This window comes from Beta vulgaris, chromosome 4, assembly GCF_026745355.1.
Source record: "Beta vulgaris subsp. vulgaris cultivar EL10 chromosome 4, EL10.2, whole genome shotgun sequence".
NCBI classification, from domain to species: domain Eukaryota; kingdom Viridiplantae; phylum Streptophyta; class Magnoliopsida; order Caryophyllales; family Amaranthaceae; genus Beta; species Beta vulgaris.
The window spans coordinates 57393266-57417483 of NC_079205.1; the positions used below are offsets into that span (position 1 = coordinate 57393266).

Sequence of the window (24218 nt, forward strand, 5' to 3'; positions counted from 1 at the left end):
TTGGGTTTTGAAATTTTGTCTGTATTTTGCTTTTTTTTGTGTCATGTGTTAGGTAAACGTGGAGTTTAAGCTACCTTTGATTATGGGCTAAATTTGGGCCTGCAATGTGGGGGCCTTTGAGTCAGATTTTGTAATGTATGGGCCCATAATGAGCCTGCTTTGTGTTTGGGTTGAGTCATTGAGGGATGACTTTTATGAGTGTAGTTGAAGTAGTGTCCATAATGTCATGATTGTAGAGTTGTTTCATTCCTAATTAATGGATCTGCTTCTTGTGCAATTTTTGGGTTAGACATGTGTGTAGTAATAGATGTATAATGTCATAAATTCATGATTGTGATTGTGGATGTTTAAGTTTTAGAACAAGAGGGGTCATGGATCTGCAAAAATTATCATTGTGCTTGCTTGAAAAGATTATGATAGATCGTGAATGCAGCTTTTGCGTTAGAAACTAGTTATTAGGCTCGGGCTATTCCCCGGGTAAGAAAAAATTTCATTTATTAATATAATACTTTATGATAATAGTACTAAATACAACTTAGCCTAGTGGTTAAGATTTTGGTATATGTACTTGAGCCTTTTAATATAATTGTATAGATTAGTTATTGGTCTTGGCGTGTCCCCAGTCCTTGTAAGTTGTACGTATTATTATTACGTCAAAGTTCAATACGAATAGATGTCAATTGAAAGGAATAGAAAAGCATTTATGTAATAATTGTACAGTAACAACATCACAATAATAGTTAGCTCAAGGTGTAAGGGTCTAAGTAGTTTACCTCATTTGTATGTGGTGTACAATAAATTCTATTAACCTATTCGTTAAGTAATGGATAATTAATTCATGGTGAATAAGTATTCCTACTTTATCCATGTGATTTCATCCTCAATCCTTATCGGTAACATGTACTTCCTTCGTTCTTTTATTACAAGAATTAGTGCGAATACGATATTTAAGGAAGTGAAAAATATAGGTAGTTTAGCATAAAAGTAGCTCTTTAATTAACTAGAGTAGAAGAGATACATAAATCCTTAATTAAGTAAACGCAACTTTATCAAGCAAAATGACTAATTAATGATGTTTTCAATAAGATAAAGTAAGGACACTATTATCAACAAAGTTGCTTTTTTTTTTTATCAGAACTGACATTGTTGCAATAAATTTGAAACTACTCAAAATATCACTTGTTATAGAAAAACAATAGAAGAAGTATGTATAACTTATGTAGATTACATAATACTCCCTCCGTTTCATAATATAAGACACGCACGATGTTCGAGGTCGAACTTTGACCGTTAATTACTCTCAATTTATGTTGATAGAAAATTTTAAAAAATAATATTATTATAGTATTTTTCAAGACGAATCCAACGCTATAATTTTTTTAATTTTTATTTATCGTATTTGAGAGATATTTGTGGTTGAAAGCAAATTTTCATAAAGCGTCAATGTCTTATATTTTGAAACGGAGGGAGTATTCTGTAAGTGCTATTGTGAGGATGATATGGAACATTTCAATTGCAAGAAGTTAAATGTGAGCCTTGTCATCGGTCAGTAATTTTATTGGTGGTTAGTTGGTTTATTTTACTTGTTTCATTAATTGATATTATTAGCTATTAGTATGGCTATTTAACTTATTTCATTCAATTTACAGTAGGGTCGGCAAAAGCTGATGTAACTTGGTAACCCAATTTGAAATTGATCTGAAAATTCCAGATTTGAGTTGAGATTTTCGACCTAAAAAATTGGTCGATCCAACTCGGCCTAAAAATATAATAAGTTATGGGCAGGTTGACTTCTTGAAACTGAAAATAACTCGGATAATATGATTTAGAAGTCGGATTATTTTCAGGTCGAGTCAACCTAAAATTAACCCAATTTCATAACTTATACAATATATCTTTTGTTATTCTTATTTGTATTGGGCCAAGTCCATTTCTTGGATCATTTAAATTTCATTTCAGGTCATGAACCCACTTTCATAACTTAAAATGTATAATTAAATTTTTGCTTACTTTGTACTTTCAAAATATCAATAAGCAACATCTCTATTTCCCATTCAAATAGAATGGAAGTTTATAAAGACATTATCAAATTTGAACCGACGACTTACGCCTTACCACGACGTTACTCTACCAGTGAGTTAAAAGGGTCATTTTAGCCAATTCTTAGCTGATTCACTATGTACATATATTACATACACTAAGTTACTGTATATTATACACAAGTAGACGAATAACAGCTAGTGACTTATTTCAAAATGGGGTAATGGAGTTTGTTTCATTTAAATCTCATTTTTTTTCTTTCTAGTAGACAACTGAAAGGATTCTTTAATTTCATATTATCTCGAGTTCTATAATTAATATTAGATTTATTTTATTTTATAATTTGATATTCTATAATTCAATTTATAGCAAATGATTACAATGAATAATTCGGAAATTAAACTGAAATTGACAAAAAAAATCTATGGAATCATGTAAGACGAAAATATTTTTTCGACCTCATAATTTTATTCAATTATATTGACAATTTTATTCATTTCAGGCCATATTGGGTTGGTTCTAGGTCAACCCAAAGTCCGCAAGGACGAGTTCAGGTTATCTTTCTCGATCTCAAATTAGAATCAAATTGCGTTTGGATTAATACCTGAAAAATAAATCAGGTCAACCTAAAATTGACCCAACCGACCTGATTGTCAGCCTTAATTCATAGTGGTCTTGATCATAAATCAGATTGGACATTGCTTATAAAAACTATAGATTATTTATTCTCTTGCTTATTTGGACCTCAAATAAGTGTATAGCAAATTTCTTTGTTAAGAGTTTAAAACTACAAAAGTCGGTTGCATAAATGATTTGTACAAAATAATAAGCAGTTAGATGAGAATTATGTAAGCAACCAATTTCTTCAATTTGCCTACAAATGTTGGCCAATATCAATATGGATCAATTTTTCATGAATATCTAAGTCGGTCGGAAGCTAATTATATCTATATTGGATAGAACATCCTAATGAAAGATCATAAGCTATACTCAAAGAACTTTACAAACACCATTAAGTATAGATTTTGTTTTTATCTGTACACAACTTTAGATGTTGGTCCATAACAACATAAACATAGATAAAAATTGAACCCGATGTGACACCAGTAGATATCTTATTTCTGATCCTATACTTTGGAAAACAAATTGTATAAGCAATTGGGAGAATCTGTTATCATCATGTTCTAGTGACCACTTTGAATTTTGATACAAAATTGTATTGCTATTTTTCAAGATAAGTAAGATAAAGGTCATATTAAATTCAAACCTGTTTACGATTTACCTAGTCGGGATTACAAGGTAAGACATTTGAGAATTAGGAAGAGGATAAAGGAATTCTCTATTCAAGAAGAGAAGTGGACACTTTAGGATAAATTAGCATTATTATGAAATGAACAATGATATTCTTTACAAGTTTACACACAAATTCATTCATATTACCACCATTTATAACCAACTACCAAACGAACGTAATAGTTTTTAAATCCCTTAATTTTAATATTGAAACTTTAGAAGGTTTTTTGTTTTTCATTACTTAAGACCAAGCTAAGGATAGGATTTAGCTCAAGTCTCCTGAGGTCAGGGGTTCGATCCTTGGCATGTTACGCATGTCTTACCAACCAATGTATTGATGTTTCCGACATGCTAGTAGTCTCGTAGGGATTATCCCTTGAGCTGACTTAATTTCCTAATTAAAAAAATTAATTAAGACCAAGCTTACTTTGATATTCAATATCGCGAATATAATGGAGTAAAAAAGTACTACACGGACTCTAGTACTCTACTATGTAGCCTTCAATAATTTGCTTGATTTAAGGACCACTTGGACCATCATGACTCTTTGAGACTTTAACACACAAAATAGCACTGGTATACTCCGTCTGAATGGGTCTATATATAGTTTGACTTCTTTTGTTTAGATTTTATAGGAACATTTATTTTGATTGCCAACTCGATCTGAATTCAATCCGAAATTAACGGGTTTGTATCAAGATTTTTAACTTATTATGATAAGTGGGTTGATCTGACACGATTCGTACGTCGATTAAATGAGTTGATTTAGGGATTAACATTTTAACCTGAATCTGATACGATAACCTATTTAATTACGTACTATTCTACCATAATTTTATTAGTTGGCAGGGCCGTCCCTAGGGCGGGGTAGACGAGGCTCTTGCCCAAGGCCCATAAATCTGAAAGTCATCAAGGGGCCGTTTGGTTTGACGTTTTCAGGAAAGGGTAAGATAATCAACTAGCTTGATACCCTTACTTGTTGTTTGTTAAGATATATCAATCATTCCCTTTAGCTTTCCTTTCCTCCAAACTCCTCTACTTTCATTCCCCACCCTCCCCCCAAGATTTCACTTACCTTTTCTTTCTTCTACCCCATGGTGGCCTTGACCAATCATTGACCACTACCCCAACCACCAACCGAGCCACACAACCACCACATCAACCACGGAACCCAACACCCCAACAACTGAACCACCACTCCAAGCCCCCACCTTGACCGCCGCTGAAACCACCATGACCGCTACCTAAACCACCATTACCGCCAATAAAACCACCACGTTAATCCCTAAAATTACCACATGCCACCGAAACCACTACCTCATGCACCGAAAACCACCAACACAAGGTCGAAACCACCAACCCACGCACCGAAAATCACGTACCCATGGTCGAAACCACCACTCGATCCAAATTCACCCAGACGAAAAAAATCCCAACCCAACTAAAAAAATCCAACTTTAATACTTGATTACGGCTTTAGATGGTCAAATTCAACTATGAAAACTTGAGATCTGAAGTTTTGACGGTCGAATTTGATCTTTTAAAACCTCAAATGTGGCCTTCAATGGTGGTAAAGAAGGAGGGGGGAGGGATTGGTGAGGTGGAGTCGGTGAGGTGGCGACGGTATGTGGCGGCGGTGAGAGGCCGAGTTGATGGGCGATTGTGAGAGGGCGGTGGGAGCAGTGGTACTTAGGAGAGAGAGGGGGAAATAGTGAGATATTCTCAATCAAACAACATTCTGAATCAAAGGGATTTCTTTTCCTTTCTCCTTGTTTGTCTTTCTTAAACTCTTACCCTTCCCCCTTAATAAATCAACACCCGCTAAGTACTTAATTCAACATTATTAACGCAAATATCTTGTTTTGCAAAGATGGTAGATGTTATCTAGGAGTGTTGAAAGTGCATGACTTCCCAGGTTCGATTCCAAGCATGGCAATTCTCTTTTTTTTGGTTCTTCTTTTTTTTGGTTCTTGAACGTTCTCCTTTGTTACTTTCCTTTTCTTTTTACAATATCTCCAACTTACTTCTTATTATGTGATTTCTCTATTGTTCAATAAAAGAAACCCACCAACTCATAACCGCAAACCATTTGTCTATGTGGAGTAGAAAAACTTTTGGCAATACAGCAAAGGAGATCCGAAAGTGCCAACAACAAATGAAGGAGTTGATGGAATTGGAGCCTACTCTGGATGTGGTTGAGAGAATGAAGGCTACCGATGCCCGTATGGAAGAACTAGAGCGTAGAGAGGAGGTCTACTGGCACCAACATAGTAGACAGGATTGGATAGCAAGTGGCGACAAGAATACCTCCTTCTTTCATCAAAAGGCAAAACAAAGGGAGCAAAGGAACCGTGTGCAGTGTATAAAAAACGAGGCTGGGACTATTTTCGAAGATGAAGATGAGATTGCAGACTGTTTTGCTGATTACTTCGATAATCTTTTTCGCTCAAATCTAGGTGGTGAGACAGACCCGGTGGTGAACTTGGTTGAAAATATGGTGAGTGATGATATGGCTGCTATGCTGGCAGCTCCTTTTAGGAGAGATGAAGTCTTGTTTGCTCTTTCACAAATGCACCCAAATAAGGCTCCCGGGCCGGATGGTATGAATGCGCTTTTTTACCAGTCTTTTTGGAATATTATCGGGGAAGATGTGATTGATAAAGTTCTGTTGTTTTTGAATAATATAGATGATATAGGTGCTGTAAACCATACTCATTTAGTTCTTATTCCTAAAAAACAACATTGTGAGTCCCCTGTAGATTTTCGCCCAATTAGTCTGTGTAATGTCTTATATAAACTGGTGTCGAAAGTCCTTGCTAACAGAATGAAAAATGTTTTACCTGATGTGATCCATGAGAGTCAAAGTAGTTTTGTGCCGGGAAGGTTAATTACAGACAACGTTTTAGTGGCGTACGAGTGCTTTCATTTTTTGAGGAAGAAAAAGACGGGCAAAAAAGGCTTTTTGGGGTTGAAATTGGACATGAGCAAAGCCTATGATAGAGTCGAATGGAGATTTTTAGAAAAGATGATGCTAAAGTTAGGCTTCCCTAGAGGCTATGTCCAGCTGGTGATGAAGTGTGTTTCCTCTGCTACATTTTCTGTGTTGGTTAACGGTCAACCATCGAGGAGGTTTACTCCATCTAGGGGGCTCAGACAAGGAGATCCTTTATCTCCGTTTCTTTTTGTTCTGTGTGCTGAAGGCCTGTCTACTCTACTTAGAGATGCGAAAAAAAAGAAGTTAATTCATGGTGTAAAAATTGGGAGAAGAGTGAGTCCTATATCTCATTTATTTTTTGCAGATGACAGCTTATTGTTTATTCGAGCAACTGAAGAAGAGGTGGATAATGTACTTGATGTACTTTCAATCTATGAAGCTGCTTCTGGGCAGAAACTGAATATGGAAAAATCGGAGATGTCTTATAGCCGAAATCTTGAGCTGGAGAAGATTAATACGCTTCAGATGAAGTTAGCTTTTAAGGCAGTAGAGGGACATGATAAGTACTTGGGTCTTCCTACCTATATAGGAAGTTCAAAGAAACGAGTTTTCCAAGCTATTCAGGATCGTGTCTGGAAGAAGTTGAAAGGATGGAAAGGTAAATACTTATCGCAAGCTGGTAGGGAGGTGTTACTAAAAGCTGTAGCCCAGGCAATTCCAACGTATGCAATGCAATGTTTTCGTATTCCGAAAAGTATTCTTGATGGTATAGAGAAAATGTGTCGAAGCTTCTTTTGGGGGCAGCAAAATAACGAAAAGAAGATGGCTTGGGTGGCTTGGGAGAAAATGTTTTTACCCAAAAAAGAGGGAGGTCTTGGCATTCGGAATTTTGAGGTATTTAATCGGGCTCTTCTCGCCAAGCAGGCATGGCGCCTCCTGTCAATGCCGGAGTCTCTAATGGCTCGAGTCCTTAAAGGTAAATATTTCCCTTCGAGAAATTTACTTGATGCCACTATTAATTCTAGCGCCAGCTTTACATGGAGATCTATATGCTCTGCAAAGACGTTTTGCTAAAAGGTGTGTGTAAGGTAATTGGTAATGGAAAGGATACATGTATATGGAAGGACCCCTGGGTGCCTAGTCTGGGGAATTCTAGAATCCTGCCCCGTGAGGATGAAACGATGAATGACCATGATCCTTATTTTGTTAGTGACCTTTGTACCGAAGGGAGATGGAAAGTTGATGTTTTAGATAGCCTTTTCAATCCATGGGAAGTTCAAGCCATTAAGAAAATTCCTTTAGCTATGCATGATATGAGTGATTCGTGGATGTGGAAACATACAACCTCAGGGCACTTCACTGTTAGGAGTGCTTATTATTTGGAGATGAGTGAGGAGCGGAAGAAAAATCCAACGCCATCGTCAAGTGCAAACTCGCAATTATGGAAGCGCTTGTGGTCACAAAAGATTCAACCAAAAATAAAGATGTTCGGATGGAAAGTTATCCATAGCGGTGTTCCGGTGCGGTTAAACCTTGTTAAAGGAGGGCTGAATGTAGACCCGATTTGTCCCCGATGTGGAGAAGCTGCTGAGTCCTTAGAGCATATGATGATGTTTTGCGAAAATAGTCGTAGGGTGTGGTACCTTTCCCCTCTCAGATTAGATGTATCGAAGGTGAGAGGGGGGACGGTGTGTGAATGGGTGGCATCCCTTGAAGCTAATAAAAAGGAGGATGAGTGGTGGGCTTTGTTTTGTATGTTATGTTGGAGCATTTGGCTGGCAAGAAACGCTTGGGTGTTTGAGGGAGTGTTGCGTGAGCCTAAGGTGATCATCGAGAAGGCTGTGCAAGGCATGATGGAGATAGCGAAAATAAATGCTGAAGTTGCGAGGAGGGTGGGAAGCCCAAATTCTGTGGTGCGCTGGATTGCCCCGATGGAAGGAATGTACAAGCTCAACTCGGATGCTGCTATGTTTGGTGGAAACCAGATTGGGTTGGGGAGTGTGGTGCGTGATTTTGAAGGAGATGTGGTGATGGCTATGTGCGACAAATTGGACGGCATCACTGATGTCGCGATTGCTGAAGCAGTGAGTGCTCGTAATGGTCTTAAACTTGCGTTGGAGGCTGGATTTGTGAACTTGGTTCTGGAAGTTGATAACTGGCGCCTTTACAAAAGTCTCAAAGATGGCAAGGCTGAGCCATCTCATTTTGGTAGCATTCTCAGTGATATAAGGCTGTATGCAAATAGATGCTCTCATCTATCCTTTTCTCATACTAAGAGGGGAGGGAACTCAGTAGCACATTGCCTAGCAAAGCTCAGTAAACAAACAGAAGGTCTGTTAGTGTGGTTAGAAGAGGGTCCTTCTGAAATAGCAAGGCTTGTATCTGCTGACAAATTTCTTGAGTAATAAAAGTTTTTGTTGTTCCTGTCAAAAAAAAAAAAAAAAAGATAACCATATTACAACTTTTCACCTTGAACTACATGACCCAACAAGTGTTTATATCTTTCTAACATAGAGGGAGTATTTTATATATATATATATATATTAATTCATATAAAAATGATTTTTTGTTTTGAAGAAACAGTTGCTGGTAACACATTAGTTATTCGATTATCGGTTAGTTTTTATCGTATAAACATGCATATACTTTATTAAATTTCTTATGTGTTATGGGACTTTTTTCATATATTATCTCGGGCCTAATAATATTCAGGAATGATCGAATGACCCTGTTAGTTGGGCTTGAAATAATTTGAATATTTTTTTATAAATATATAAGATTTATCTTTGGTTGTTCGATTAGGTTTACTTTGGTAAGATACTAGCTTTCTAAGCACGCGATGTGTGCAATGACAATTTCTTCATTATGATATTTTGTAATGTCGAGTAGCTGGTTTTACATGCAGCGACAACTCATTATAGTTGACAATTTTATTCAATAAAAGGCTTTGTTTTATTCAACTTATTAAAATTTATTTTCAACAAAAATAAGTTTAGATCAGTTGATCAGATAAGCAAAATAAGTTGAATGGAACCAAAGTAGTTAAAGAAATCATGCACTTCTAAGTTCTAATTAATATTTTTAACATAGTACTAAAAAAAAGTCCATAAGAATATTGCATAATCACCTCGTTTGTCAAATTTATCTTATTGGATTAGCAAATTAGTTCATATTTATAAATATATTTATCTTTATTATTTATTCGCGGAAATCAAATGAAAAAAAAGAGAGAATCTTGCTTTTCTATTTTTTGCTTTTTTAATTTCTAAATTTGATTCAAATTTATGTTTCCATAATTGCCAAAATTACCTTCATATTTTTCTACTTTTCATTTTAGTTGTGAACTTATTTATCTATCATTGATAGTATAACTAAAACTTCAAATGTAATACATTGTCTTGATTTGACTTTATTATCATTTATGTAATTGACTTACACAAGTTGAATTCATATAAATCCATTAAAATGATCATTTTTTACATGACTATATTATTGTGGAAGTATATTGCTGATTTTCTATTTTTATAATGTTTCCTTTTGATGGAAGATTTTGATAATTTGTTATCTTTTTTTAAAAAAATTTATTTCGTCTTTCCTATTTTAAAAACCTAAAATTTTAAGATATTCCAATTTTAGTTGTTTAAAATGACAAATATTTTGATTGATTGATTACCCATTATTACTTTAAAAAATTGAACAAAATTAATGTAATTTAAAAAGTAAGGGTATTCTAGTCATTTAATTGGGGGATGCCATGCCTCCCACTTCACTTATATAATAGAGATTAGTATATAAAACGCGGGTTAAGAAGTATATGATGTACATTTGTCTAGTTAATGTATATATGCACGCTTGATGAACATGGTCAGGATTGATTGTTGTTGTGGTTGATCGAGATTGTTCAACTCGTTTACCGATGGATCCGACACGAATTTGACATAATTAACAGGACCGTTTATCAACTGTAGTTTTGACCAATATAAGTATATCAGAAAAGAATATATAATTTAAATTTGAAAATCTTTTCAGATTTACCTCAATGTGTATTATCAAAGTATTAATTATTCTAAATTTTATTCATATATAATTGGAGATATATATAGTCAAATACTTTTCTTAGAGATCAACTTAAATTGTGTATGCTAACGAAGTATAAGACTAGTGATGTACGTGGATTAGAAAAACAAAACACATATTCTTGTAGAATCTAGTCCAAACTTGTTGGATTCGAGTACGCTTAGAAAATCATTAGTATGATTAAGCCTATATAAACAAAAATTTGACCTTATAAGACTGGGTTGAAACTTATTGAAGTTTATTGGATCTAATTGGAACTGACAAGACTTGATTAAAACTGATTGCACCCGATTTAAACTTAACTAAACTTGTTGAACTTTATATACCTATAACTTATTATTTTTAATGTGAAGAGAATGCTCCCTTAACATCATTTCTTTGAATTAAACTGAAACATAATTGACGTTATTTTATAATGTATATAGATTTATTGAAACCTAATAGAACTTATTGAAACATATTGGAATTTAACTAAAAGTATCTAAAATTATTGAAACTTATCAAAACTCGTTATTCCTAAAACTTCTTTTAAGGTAATAAAAATGCACCCTAAAATAGACTGAACTAAAACAAACTCTAATTATCTTACTCATATTCATCAAAAAGTGGATGCACTCTAATAACTTGGAATGAAGCTTGTTAAATGTCGCTCGAAAAATTCTTAAAATCGCACCGGGTACACTTTTAATAGACTATTTTACCCCTTCTTTTTTTTGAGCGCAGAACATATCTCAACCGAGATCCCCTTAAGATTCCCTTAAATAACCTGACCATTTTCAACATTCGCATCAAGTGAAATCCACAAGACCTGACACAAGTTCACGTGGTTCTAATTCACCACCCATCACCCGTCACCTTCTACCGCAAACATCCACCTCCCCCACCACCCACCCAACGAATTTTTTTTATATAATTGGGCGATGGGGAGGAACGTTTGGCCAGGACATTCCTCCCATGGCCAAACTTTTTTTCTCCCATCGCCCAATTATTAAAAAACATTTACGGGGTGGTTAGTGGTGATTTTTGCGACTGCTAGTGCGGGTTGCAGAGGGGTGGGGGTTGTTGTGGGGGTGGGGGGCAGCTGGCTGGCATGGAGGCCAGGGAAGGTGGGGGATGCTGGTGGATGGTGGAGGAGGTGGTTGTGATGTAAATGGTGGCAATCGGGGTGGTGGTGGCACGAGGTGGTGGTTGTGGTGGTTTGGAAAAAGAAAAGAAAAGAAAAAAAAGGTAAAGTTAGAAATATTTGATAAGACCGGGGAGATTTTAAGAAGTTTGAGACGATATTTAACATTCTAGCGTTCGAGCTTGGAATGAACTAAATACGTTCATCAAGATAAAGAAGATTTTGTATTGCATAGTGCAACCACGAAAGCACTTTTTCATTCACGGAAAACTGAAACTACATTTTGAATTCAGTCTAAAGTCTAAAATATTTTGAGCCTGACAACTTGCAAAATCCAATAGATAGAGCACAATTTAGTGAGTTACACCCTTATGTAATACAAATGGCGACAGAAATCGGAAGGGATGAATTTCATCAAGTCTCTATCATCTTGCACAGTCCATACAACGATACAAGTATAAAAGTACACTAACTACATCTCTACAACTCATGAGGTATTGAGGTCCCTCGGAAGTCTATAATTGCGTTGCGTTCACGAGCCTCTCGTCTCTCGAAAGAATCCATTTTGCTACTATCCACATGATAGACCACAATACTTCCCCAGACCCCAGTTCCCGCTTACAACTTTACTTTCTATATTGTACTTTTCATGTTTCAAATTACTACATCCGATCTTTATTAGTTTACCTATATTTTTTTTTTGGAAATGTCTTTTATTAGTTTATCTATTTCTTTTATTTCTACTTTTGAAATGAGATCACTAATTTTTCATCATATATACATTCAATTTTAATATAAAATAATAGTTTCTCTTTCTTTATGTATCTCACAACATTGTTTCTCCTAAAAAATTGTGCAAAAGAAACGGGTAAACTAATAAAGACAAGAGGGAGTAGTTATCAATTGTTTTTTAGAAGTTATAACATTTAACATTACTTTATCTATTACAATCTCCTTTTTTTTTTCTATATTTTCCTTAAATTTCATTGCTTATTTTGCGATAAAACATCACATTAATACTCTACTCGTTGTTCCAGGCATTTTGGTACTAACTTTGATCAATTTTTTTGCCCTTCAAAAATTAGGGTTCATCTGATTCCCGAGATATTTTCTTCTCTTTAATCTGTTTTGTGGAATAAGTTTAACTCTTCTTTGTTACTAATCGCAATCGTACTGGTGTAGGAGACCTTGTAAGAAGACTGATTACGAAAAACCAAAATTGTTGTATTTAAAGGTTTTTAAGTCTAAAATAAAGAACAAGAAAGAAACAAATACTGCCAACTTGTTGTGCCATGTTAAACAAACCACTGCCTTGAAATGAGATTCGATGTAACCGGAGTTCACGATTGTAATCACCGGCTCGTTTCCTAAAGTTTACACAACACACAACGGCACTCTTGGGAGTTGGGTGTGAGATTGAGTCACTATAACTTATGCCCAAAAGGAAGTAAGAAAAGAAGAAGAGAGATAATCAAGATATCTCCCCAAAATCAGAAAAATGAAGTGGATTTATAGTAATAGAGGAGAAGTATTAACATCCCAAAGAAATCAAAGGACTCCAAGGAATCCAATGATAAGACTAATCCAATCAAACTCATGAAGATGAAGAATTGAAACTCCCATCATCAAGAGAAATAATGGAATAGAATAAATTATTATCATAAGGATGTAAACCATCCTTAAACCATGTAATTAAAACGGGGTTTACAAAAGACGTCCAAAAAATAATAAAAAAACCAGGGAAATAACGTCTTTCGGCCTTCGCCTGATCGAGCCCGAGACAAAAACATCAAAACTGCACAAGGGTCGCTTGATCGGGCGAATCCCGCTCGAACGGGATCAATCAATGATAGTGAGACGGCCGCCCGATTGGGCGGCCTTTGCCCGATTCCATCGGGTACCTGACTTTTTCCCCGTTTTTCCAAATTTAATTCCAACAAAAGCAACCAAATTTTTGGCCGAAAATTTTATTAGACAACAAAGGTAATCAATAAAATCAAGCATTTCTCAATACAAATAAGAAAAACAAAAGATAGGTTGTATAAGTTATGAAAGTTTGGGTTAAGTACAGGTTGACCCGACCTGAAAATAATCTGACTTCTAAATCGGGTTATTTTTAGGTTCAAAAAATCAACCCGAACCTAATCCATTATATTTTCAGGTCGGGTTGAATTGACCCAATTTTTATTTCAAGTCGAAAATATCAACCCAAACCCATAATTTTCAAATTTGTTTCAAGGCAAGTTGTCGGATTAGATCAACTTTTACTAGCCTACATGTAACTATGTGTAAGTATGTAAATACGTAACTATATTTAAACATGGATATTGCATTGAGGACTATTAGTGATAAGAGAGTGACATACATGACTCCAAAATAGTTCTCATTTCAGTTTCAAGATCCCCACTTGAAAGAACTTGGTGCAACGTGGGGTTAACATGATGGCACACTTGTCAGGAAACTCCAGATCATATTCACTAATATAATCAATTTCTTACTAGTTTTACAATAATCAAACACCCTTTAACATGTTTTTTTCTTATCAATAAAACAAATCCAAATGTACATTACCTTATGCAACTATGCAAGAAGAAATCAAGATAAAACCAAAATAGTTCTATAAAGTTTATGGACCAGCAATGTGGACCTTCTCCACTATATGAAATCAAATAAATAAATAAATTGATGAAAATCCGATAATGAGATATCAAGTTCTAGGTACATGCAAGTCTTTGTCAAATTATTTGTTCTCATCCTAAATTCAAATTATTACAAAACACATATTAATACCATACATAAATGTCATGTACTTTTGGTCTTTGACATGACCGACAAATTATTTTCTTTTATTTGGATTTTATTGTATACGAGTCCTTAATCCATGCATCAATCCCAATTTTTTTTTTCTTGAATCAAATAATTAGCAAGGAAGAAAAGTATCCTAGCTAATTGATTCCTTTGTTTCAATTAAAGTAAAAGCTAGATTTGTACTACGTACTTTTCTTTGAGATTGTCTAACTTTTTGGTTAAAAGTATACTTTTAAATAACTTAGTATATATATGTCGTCGCTACTCGCCCACATGGTCAGAAATACATGTTATAATTAACTAAAGTATTTTTTTCTTTTAATGAATAATGATCCAAAACATTACAATTTACATGCATGCACGACAACATACACGAATGATCCTAATTAAATCGTAGTGCTATAATACAGATTGTGCAATTAACATAACTAAAATGGTAAATAATGCAAATGGTGAGTTCACGACAGTTACAAAAAGGCATTTGGTAAACGTTTTCGAATAGTTAGAGGTAGAGATGGTAATGGATAGGATATGGATAGGGTCCTCTAAGATTTAAATCCAGATCCGTTATCTAGGCAATGATCCAGATCCTGCCCGGATCCATTGGGTAATAAGAACGAGGATCCAGATTCGTATGGATCCTAAGGATCTGGATCCTAAACGGATCTAAAACGGATCCTTGCCTATTTGGTTCAAACTATCCTAATTTTCACAATAATTAAAGATTTTAAACAATAAAATAATCTAATATCAACTAAAAATTACAATTAATTTCTGAAAAATAACCATTTACAACTATTTAATTATCAAATCCCCACTTAAGCAGTTCCGTGATAACAAAGTGGACCAAGGGGTGATCCGGACCCAGTTGTTTTTGAGGGGCGTCAGGGTCTTATAAATGGAACCAGTTGAGCCTCTTCAAGAAAGTTTTGTTTTACGGTAGATTAATCAACTATTTCTAAAAGATTAACAATATCAATCGGTTTTTCGAACTCAATAATCCAGCAAATTCGCACATTAATTAGAACAATAATTCGAAATTCAAGCAAAAATCCCTTATTACACGTAGTAACTAATATTATAATATTAAATAATAACATTATCATCCTGTCAAAAATAATAATAATAATAATAATAATAACATTATCATAAAAACGGATAAACGGATCTGGATCTGAGTACTAATTTAGGACCCGACCCAAATTCGTTTTTTTCCAAGGAGGATCCAGATCCTACCCGGATCCATAGGGTCCAAATTTTGAGGATCCAGATCCGTAAAAATGGATCTGGATCTATGGATCTGGATCTATGGATCCGGCCATCCAGGCAGGACCCATTACCCACTGCTATCTCTAGTCAGAGGTATATGGTGAATGTTTGAAACATTGAGGGTATTTTGTGAATTTTTTAATTTATCAGGGGTATTTGGTGAAAAAACCGTATGTTTTTGCTCATTTTCGTAAACTTTTTGCTCATTTTATGTTGTAGTTTTTCAGTTTTCAACATAAGGAGTGTTTTTCACGTGATCTTTAGGTCAGGGGTTCGATCCTTACTCCCAGTATTATGCTGGGGTATTTCCTTAGCATGATATGCATGCCTTACCAGCCAATATGTTAAGCATCTACAAACTTGTACACATCATTTTTCTTTTGAGTTGCTAAGATTAATATGCTGAATTGTAAATAATACCATTTTTTCACCATACATGCATCCATGACAAATTTTTTTATTCACAATGTATCTTTACTTTTTTCAGAAGTCACTGTATACCCTTAAGTTTCTAAGGTTTTTTTTTTTTTTTTTTTTTTTTTTTTTACAAAAAGTAACCTTTTGTGAACGTTAAATCTTCATTAGTGTATAACCTAATTAAACCCTCTAACCCTACTAAACTCATCTAACCCTAACCCCTAACCCTAACCCCCTAACCCTAATCCTAACCCTAACCCTAACCCCTAATCTATTAACTTAAGCACCCAACCACCATCCTTCCCTCATCTCACCCATGCATCACTACCCCTTCCCCCCCCCACAGACCCACCACCCCCGCAACCCTCCTTCCCCGCATCATAAATTGACGTAGTTGGAGGGTTTGGAGGTTTGATTTCTGATTTTGGGGTTGGCTGCCTCGCACAGGACACTCACCCAGATGCCTAACAAGCACTCCAACCCCCTCCCACCACATTGAAATTTTTGCTTCCACCAAGATTTGAACTTTGGTCTCCAATTTGGAAAATAGCAAAAAATACCATTGAACCCAAGGGTACTTGATACTAGAAAAAAGTTATACTATTTAAAAATTATGTGTTTAATAGTATATGGATACAACTGTAAAATAAATGTATATGTACGTATAGCTGTTAAATTTAGTCTTTATAATGTAATTTCAGATTTTCTTTATTGATTTTTTGTTTAGGAAATTGATTCTTGTAACTTTAAGTTGGTGCTAGATGTCTAGCCTATTGAAAAACAAGAAATGTGCAATATATTCATGTATTTGTTTTTTTTAGAAGCATTAATACATGTATCGTTTATCTAACATTTAATTATTATTTTTTTCAAATTTGTGTTGGCTATACAGTATGCAGATAACTATGCTCTATTTTGGGTGTTACATGGTCAAAAAATAAAAATGGCAAAACAAGAGCTTTTAGATAAATGTAATCCAAATGCAAATGTAGGCTACCGCTATGATTTTGATATTATTAGGGCGTTGAGATGGCGAGACATGATGTGTGTTTGGTAGTTGATTATCCAACCAGTGGACGCGCAAAAAGAAAAAATGTCCGTCAACAGGCCGAGCAACAAATTAAGCCATCAATTTGAGTTATATTTATTTATCTATCTTCTATAGTATGCAGCCCCATTTATTTATTTATTTTTGAAACGAATGCAGCCCATCTTTCAGATTTTAATTTGGTGGCATAACGTGCACTTATATGTTAATACACTAATTTCATCTTTTAATTTGAAAAAATAGACCGATCTTTGGTCCAAGATTTTTAAGTTTTGGTCTAGACATAGTTTTTTAATTATCATTAATATAAATTTAATTTAAAATTTATCTAATTGTTTATTGATAATATATCTAAAAATTATAATTAAACTATATTTTGTAGAAATAAAAAGAATAGGTATAAATCATTAAATCAATATCAGACTACCTTTTATTACTAAATTGATATTCATTTCGGAAAATTTCGACTTCTTCGATCCTCGGTTTGGTCTTGGACCAATGGACACCACACTCATCAACAATAACATGCTGGAAAATTGAAAAAAATCAGGCAATACACAACAATTATGGAAATACTACTCTTGGGTGTAAACTGGTTGGTTTCCATATTTACACCACTCATCTCTATTATATAAGCAAAGGGAGCTATGGTGTCCCCAATGAAATGTCTTTTTTGTCCTTAGCTAAATAAATACTTAATTGGATATTCAGATTTTGTACAATTATATCCTTTCCTAATTTAAAGATGGGTAAAAGTTCCAATAATAAAATAAATAATCATTAACAAAGTAACTTGACATAATGAGAAAAATGGTTACTCAATTAAATAAATTACAAATTCAATTTGAGTATAAAACTTTACTAAATGTTTATCTCAATTTCTAAACGCTTTAGAGATTATAGTAGTTTGTAGAACAATAATTATAAATCATACTTCTATAATTATATTTTGATGCAATTTATTAATAATAGACCCAAACAATAATCGACGCACGCATCGCGTGCATAGAAGACTAGTGTGCCCAAATTAGAGGCGCATCAGCATGCGTAAAAGTCGGCATACAACGTAGCAATTTCGTATGGAGAAGAGACTCTTCACGAACCACTTGCAAAAAAATATATTATGTCGAAATTTTTCGAAATGAATATCAATTTAGTAATAAAAGGTGGTCTGATATTGATTCAATGATGGAGTTGCTAAACGCAGCCTCACTTTACTAACGCAGCCTAAAAAAAATACAAAAAACCCTTATTATCATATTCTTTTAAAAAAAAAACCCTTTCTCTCTCTAAAAATATTCTCTCCTCGTTTCTAACCATTAGATTAAAAAAAAACTTCATAGAAGATCTATAAATTTTAATTTCATACTCAATGGACGATAATTTTGACCAAATCGAATTTCAATCCGATGTAAGTTGTTAATTTTTTTTCGTGATTATGATATCTCGGACGATAATTCATGATTTGTCTTATTTCGTGCAATCTACATTAACGTGATTAATCTGTTTCATGTGGATTACACGAATCATAGTCGATTCCGTTTCGTGCAGATTGCACGAAATCATCGAGTCTGCTTTTGTACAGTTTGCATGAAACCATTGATTCTACTTCTGCGACAGTTTTTCATAAACTTTCCAATCAAGTTATTGAGGCTCATAAATTAGATTCCAATGGATTTTCCCATTATGCTACTGTAATTGATTCACGTCCGAGGTGAAATTTGTGCTTGTTGAGAGTGAATTAAGTTGTTGGTTGCGAAGTTGTCACCCTTGCAACTGATGGAAGTTTAAGACAATGGGACACTTTGATTTGTATTGGGAACCAAACAATTACGTGGGTTCTTTCGGAATATGTCATGTTGTGTATGGATGTGTCGATAATGTTAACCTTCCTCTCGCTAACGACAATCAAGATTTAGGATTTAGTCATAATGCCTCTAATTAATTACTTTTGAGGACTCCTTTACAGCTTGATCACTTCACTACTTATCTATTCTTATAGTAGCATCAATGGTGAGTTACATTTAATCGGTACCCAAGATCTGATATCAATAATCAAATCACATCTATACAGCTATATCTGAAGAGGACGAACAGGGAAGATGGAGAGAGAAGTGGAGAGAGGAGTATTTAGAGAGAAATGGGTTTTAAGGCAAAGGGTATTTCAGATATTTTGTAGGGTTTTATTAATAAAGTGAGGTTGTATTTAGCAAACATGTTTAAGGATTTGTACCTGTTCTTTTTATTTCTACTTCAAAATAGATTATCTTAATGTTTGTAATCATATTTATTTAATATTGAAAAATACAGTTAATATATAATAATTATAAGTTTTAGATATATTATCAATAAACAATTAGATAAAATTAAAATTAAATTTATATTAATGATAATTAAAAAATTATGTCTAGACCAAAACTTAAATATCTTGGACCAAATAAAGATCGTCTATTTTTTCAAATTAAAAGATGAAATTAGTGTATTAACTTATAGGTGCACATTATGGCACCAAATTAAAATCTAAAAGATGGACTGCATAATTTAGAAGATAGATAAATAAATATAACTCATTGAAATTGGTGCCTTAATTTGCTCGGCAAGTTGACCGACATTTTTTCTTTTTGCCCGTCCATAGGTTGGATAATCATCTACCAAACCCACACCATGTCTCGCTATCCATTTGATCGCCCTAATAATATCAAAATCATAGCGTTAGCCAACCTGTGCATTTGAATTACATTTATCTAAAAGCTCTTGCTTTGCCATTTTTATTGTCTGATCATGTAATAGCCAAAATAGAGCATGGTTATCTGAATACTGTATAGCCAACACGAATCTAAAGGATAAAAAAACAAATTAAATGTTAAATAAACGATACGTTTATGAATGATTCAAAAAAACAAATACATTAATATATTGCACATTTCTTGTTCTTCAATAGGCTAGACATCTGGCACCAACGGTAAAGTTACAAGAATTAGTTTCTTAAAAAAATCAATAAACAAAAATCTGAAATTACATTACATAGATTAAATTTAACAACTCTATGTACATGTACATTTATTTTACATTTGTATACATATATACTATTAAACACATACATTTTAAATAGTATAACTATTTTCTAGTACCAAGTATCTTTGGGTTCAATGGTATTTTTTGCTATCTTACAAATTGGAGACCAAAGTTAAAATCTTGGTGGAAACAAAAATTTCTATGTGATCGGAGGGGGTTGGAGTGCTTGTTAGGCATCTGGGTGAGTGTCCTGTGCGAGGCAGTCAAAAGAATTTTTTTTCTTACCATTCTTAGAAGAGAGCCCAAAAAAAACTATTTCTATTTCAGTGCAAGTTTATTTTATTGAGTTAAAAAGGTACAGTTGAGACTTAAGTTAATTTATCACGAGATATATAATTTGGTTTAACAAAGATGTACTTCTTCCGTAACAAAAAAAAAAGTACAACATTTGATGTAACACAAGAAATGCAACAATTTGAAATTTATTAATTTTAGTAAAAAGATTTCAATCTATTTACAACTATGCCATTACTTAAACAGTTAAACACCCCAAAATCTGATTTAACTTCCTAACGCATATATTATAGTCTTAAGTTTCTTGTTTAGTGTGTGTGTTTGTTTTTCTCTCTCCCCTCTCTCCTCTCTACTTTCAAAAACCCTAGCATCCATTGTTGATTTTTAAAGGGGCTTCCATCGGTTTTTACCGTTGGAAAGCCCCCACCTTTGCTTTTTTTATTTGTTTTTAGGTTTCCAATAACGATTTCTCCCTCGAAAGACAGGGTTTTCGATCTCCTTCGTAAGAAAAGGTTTTTCGATCTCCTTCGAAAGACAAGGTTTTTCGACCTCCTTCGAAAGACAGGGTTTTTCTCCTCTTTTAGAGGGGGAATTTCTACAGGTTACAATCCGGGATACTAGATCCAATGGATTGCCGTGAAATTATTTTTGTTGGTGAAGAATTATGCGGGATCACAAAGGTTATCAATTTTTCGAATACGGTCAGATGAATCCGACGGAAACATCCTCACGACTACAAGGGATCGTTAGATTGTCTCTCCAACAAGGCTGTATTTTCCAGCGATATAAGCGGGAGATGTTCCACATTGCAAGATTTGTTTGACGATCGTAGTTTTTATGAAGGAAATTTTTGTTTGATTCAACTTATGTATTTGTTTGATTCGATTGCTTATGTAGATGTCGTATGACTTTTTATTAATGAATTAATTTTACTATTCAAAAAAAAAAAAAACTTCCTAACGCATATTAGATTGTTAACCCCAAAAAACATTAAATTTAATGATTCCCACCAAAATACTCATATCCACCCCCAACATCCCAAAATCAGAAATCAAACCCCCCAAACCCTCCAACTACCTAATTTATGACGTGGGGGAGGAGGGCTGCGGGGGTGGGGGAAGGGGTAGTGCTGCATGGGTGGGATAAGGGAAAGGGGGTGGTTGGATGGTTAAGTTATTAATTAGGGATAGGGTTAGGGTTAGAGGGGGTTAGGTTTAGATGAGTTTATTAGGGTTAGAGGGTTTAATTAGGTTATACACTAATGGAGATCTAATTATAACGTTCGCAAAAGGTTACTTTTTGTAAAAAAGACTTAGAAACTCAGGGGTATATGGTGACTTCTGAAAAAAATAAGGATACCTGGTGAATACAAAAATTTGTCATGGATGATGGTGAAACAACCGTATTATTTATAATTCAGCATATTAAAGTAGCATATTAATCTTAGCAACTCAAAAGAAAAAGGATGTGTACAAGTTTGTAGATGCTTAACATGTGGCAAAAAGTTTATTGCTTTATTGTATTGTATTATATATATATATATATATTATATATATATATATATATATATATATATATATTATATATATATATATAGAAGTGAATTCATATGAGAATGCATACTTACATGAGAAATGAGAATGATCTTGCCTCCCTATAAAATTTTGTGATATTGCCCCCTACAAAATTTTGAGCCCCCCAAAAAAAAAAAATCGATTTTTTTTTCTTCTAATATTCTGTTTTTAGTTACATCACTTAATCATAAGAGTTATAACGCGTAAAATTCATTCTCATGTAAGTATGCATTCTCATATCAACTCACTTCTCTCTCTATATATATATATATATATATATATATATATATATATATATATAATATATATATATATATATATATATATATATATATATATATATATATATATATATATATTGGAATAGGATCACGTGAAAACCACTCCTTATGCTGAAAACTGAAAACTACAACATAAAATGAGCAAAAAACATACAGTTTTTTCATCAAATACCCTTGACAAATTAAAAAATTCACAATATACCCTCAATGTTCCAAATATTCACCATATACCCGTGACTATTCGAAAACGTTCACCAAATGCCATTTTTTGTAACTGCCATTAACTCACCGTTTGCATTATTTACGACTTTACCACAATTAAACCCTACTCCTAAAATCTAGCCCCAATCTGTAACCCTAATCTTTAATCCCTAACCCACCTCCTACCCTCCACCCCAACCCCCATCCCTCCCCTCTAACCCAGCGCAGCCCCCACCACTCCTTTGCCACCTCCACCCCAACCCCCATCCCTCCCCTCTAACCCAGCGCAGCCCCCACCACTCCTCTGCCACTGCAGCCCCCACCCCATCCCCATCACCATCCCCTCTAACCCAGCGCAACCCCCATCCCCTCCCCCTGCCACCGCAGCCCCCACCCCCTCCCCATCCCTTCCCTTTTGATTTCCATCGTTAATCTTCTCCCCTATCTCGACCTCATCTTTCGATATGCGCATCTCTATATCTCGTCCTTATCTTGCGATTTTCTCCAGATCTTGCCTGAGTTGCGGAAATTCGAGGAGGGGGTAATTGGAAGGGGAGGTTGCGAAGATTTGTCAATTTCCGGCGGTTGGGGCTCAAATTCCGCCGCGAAAACTCGTGCTTCGTGTGTGCTTTCCGGCGGTTGCGGACTCAATTTTCGGTAGCGGTTTTCGAATTCGAATGGGGGACTCGAATTCAGCCACGAAAACTCGAATTCGAAGGCGGGTGTTGTGAAAGTGGAGGGGAGGGGAGGGGGAGGGGGAGGGGAGGGGAGGGGGAGGGGGTGGGGGGCTGGTGGAGGGTGGGGGAAGGGTGGGTTAGAGTTTAATTTTAGGATTAGATTATGATTAAGGTTAGAGTTAGATTAGGGTAGATTAGGGTTAGGGTTAGGGTTTAGGGTTAATAATGGCAAAATGGTAAATAAAGCTAACAGTGAGTTAACGACAGTTAGAAAAAGGGTATCTAGTGAACGTTTTCGAATAGTCAGGGGTATATGGTGAATATTTGGAACATTGAGGGTATATTGTGAAATTTTTAATTTGTCTGTGTATTTGGTGAAAAAACTGACAAAACATTTGCAAACTCTCAAAATCTGGCGAGGCTCGGATTTTGGCCTAAAAATACAATTTTGAAGCTACTCAAACCACTTTTAATTAAATCTTGGATGAAAGATACCGAGACTGATCATTCGTGCTCAACTCTAAATTGTATTATTAAACATCGCTATGCACGTTCAAACATAAAGTATGGGCAGTTACTTCATTACATTACTATTAGTCTACTAGGAAGAAAACAAAGAGGTAAACTAGTTAGCTATTATGGGAGCTCATTTAGGCATTTATCGCTGTCTTGATTTTTGTTGCTTGTTTCTCGATTTAACCCCTCTTTTGCACTAGAAAATAAATGCATATGTTAAGAAAGCAACAAGAGTAGAATAGTAAAAATCTTAAAAGAAAATAGAAAAAGAATATTAAAATTATGAAAGTTCTTTTATGATGTTATTGTAGGAGTGTCGTTGCCACACTTATTGTTAGCTTAATTTTGTATCTTGTTTTCCGATTTAGCCCCTCTTTTACACTAAAAAATAGATGCAAATGTAAAAAAAAGTAACAAGAATAGAAATACAATTTTGAAAAATAAAATAGAAAAACTTAAAGATACAACCCTCCAAAAGCCATGAAAATTGCCAAAAAAAACAAAAGATTGATGCAAATGTCCATTCATCCTTCTCTATCACTAAGAAAAACACACTCCAACCAACAAAAGAAAATTCAACAACCCACATTATTAGGCTTTAAATTGATAGATACCTAGGCAGGCTATTTGATACTCCATTTCTAAACAAT

General features: G+C 34.5%; 1 protein-coding gene across 1 annotated transcript; it reads left to right on the forward strand.

The window, feature by feature from the left end:
• Window positions 1–5428: 5428 nt before the first annotated feature.
• LOC104897505 (uncharacterized) lies at window positions 5429–7342 on the forward strand. The gene has a single exon (XM_048642358.1). The coding sequence runs from the start codon at window positions 5429–5431 to the stop codon at window positions 7340–7342; it is 1914 nt and encodes a 637-aa protein (XP_048498315.1).
• The last annotated feature ends 16876 nt before the right edge of the window (window positions 7343–24218 follow it).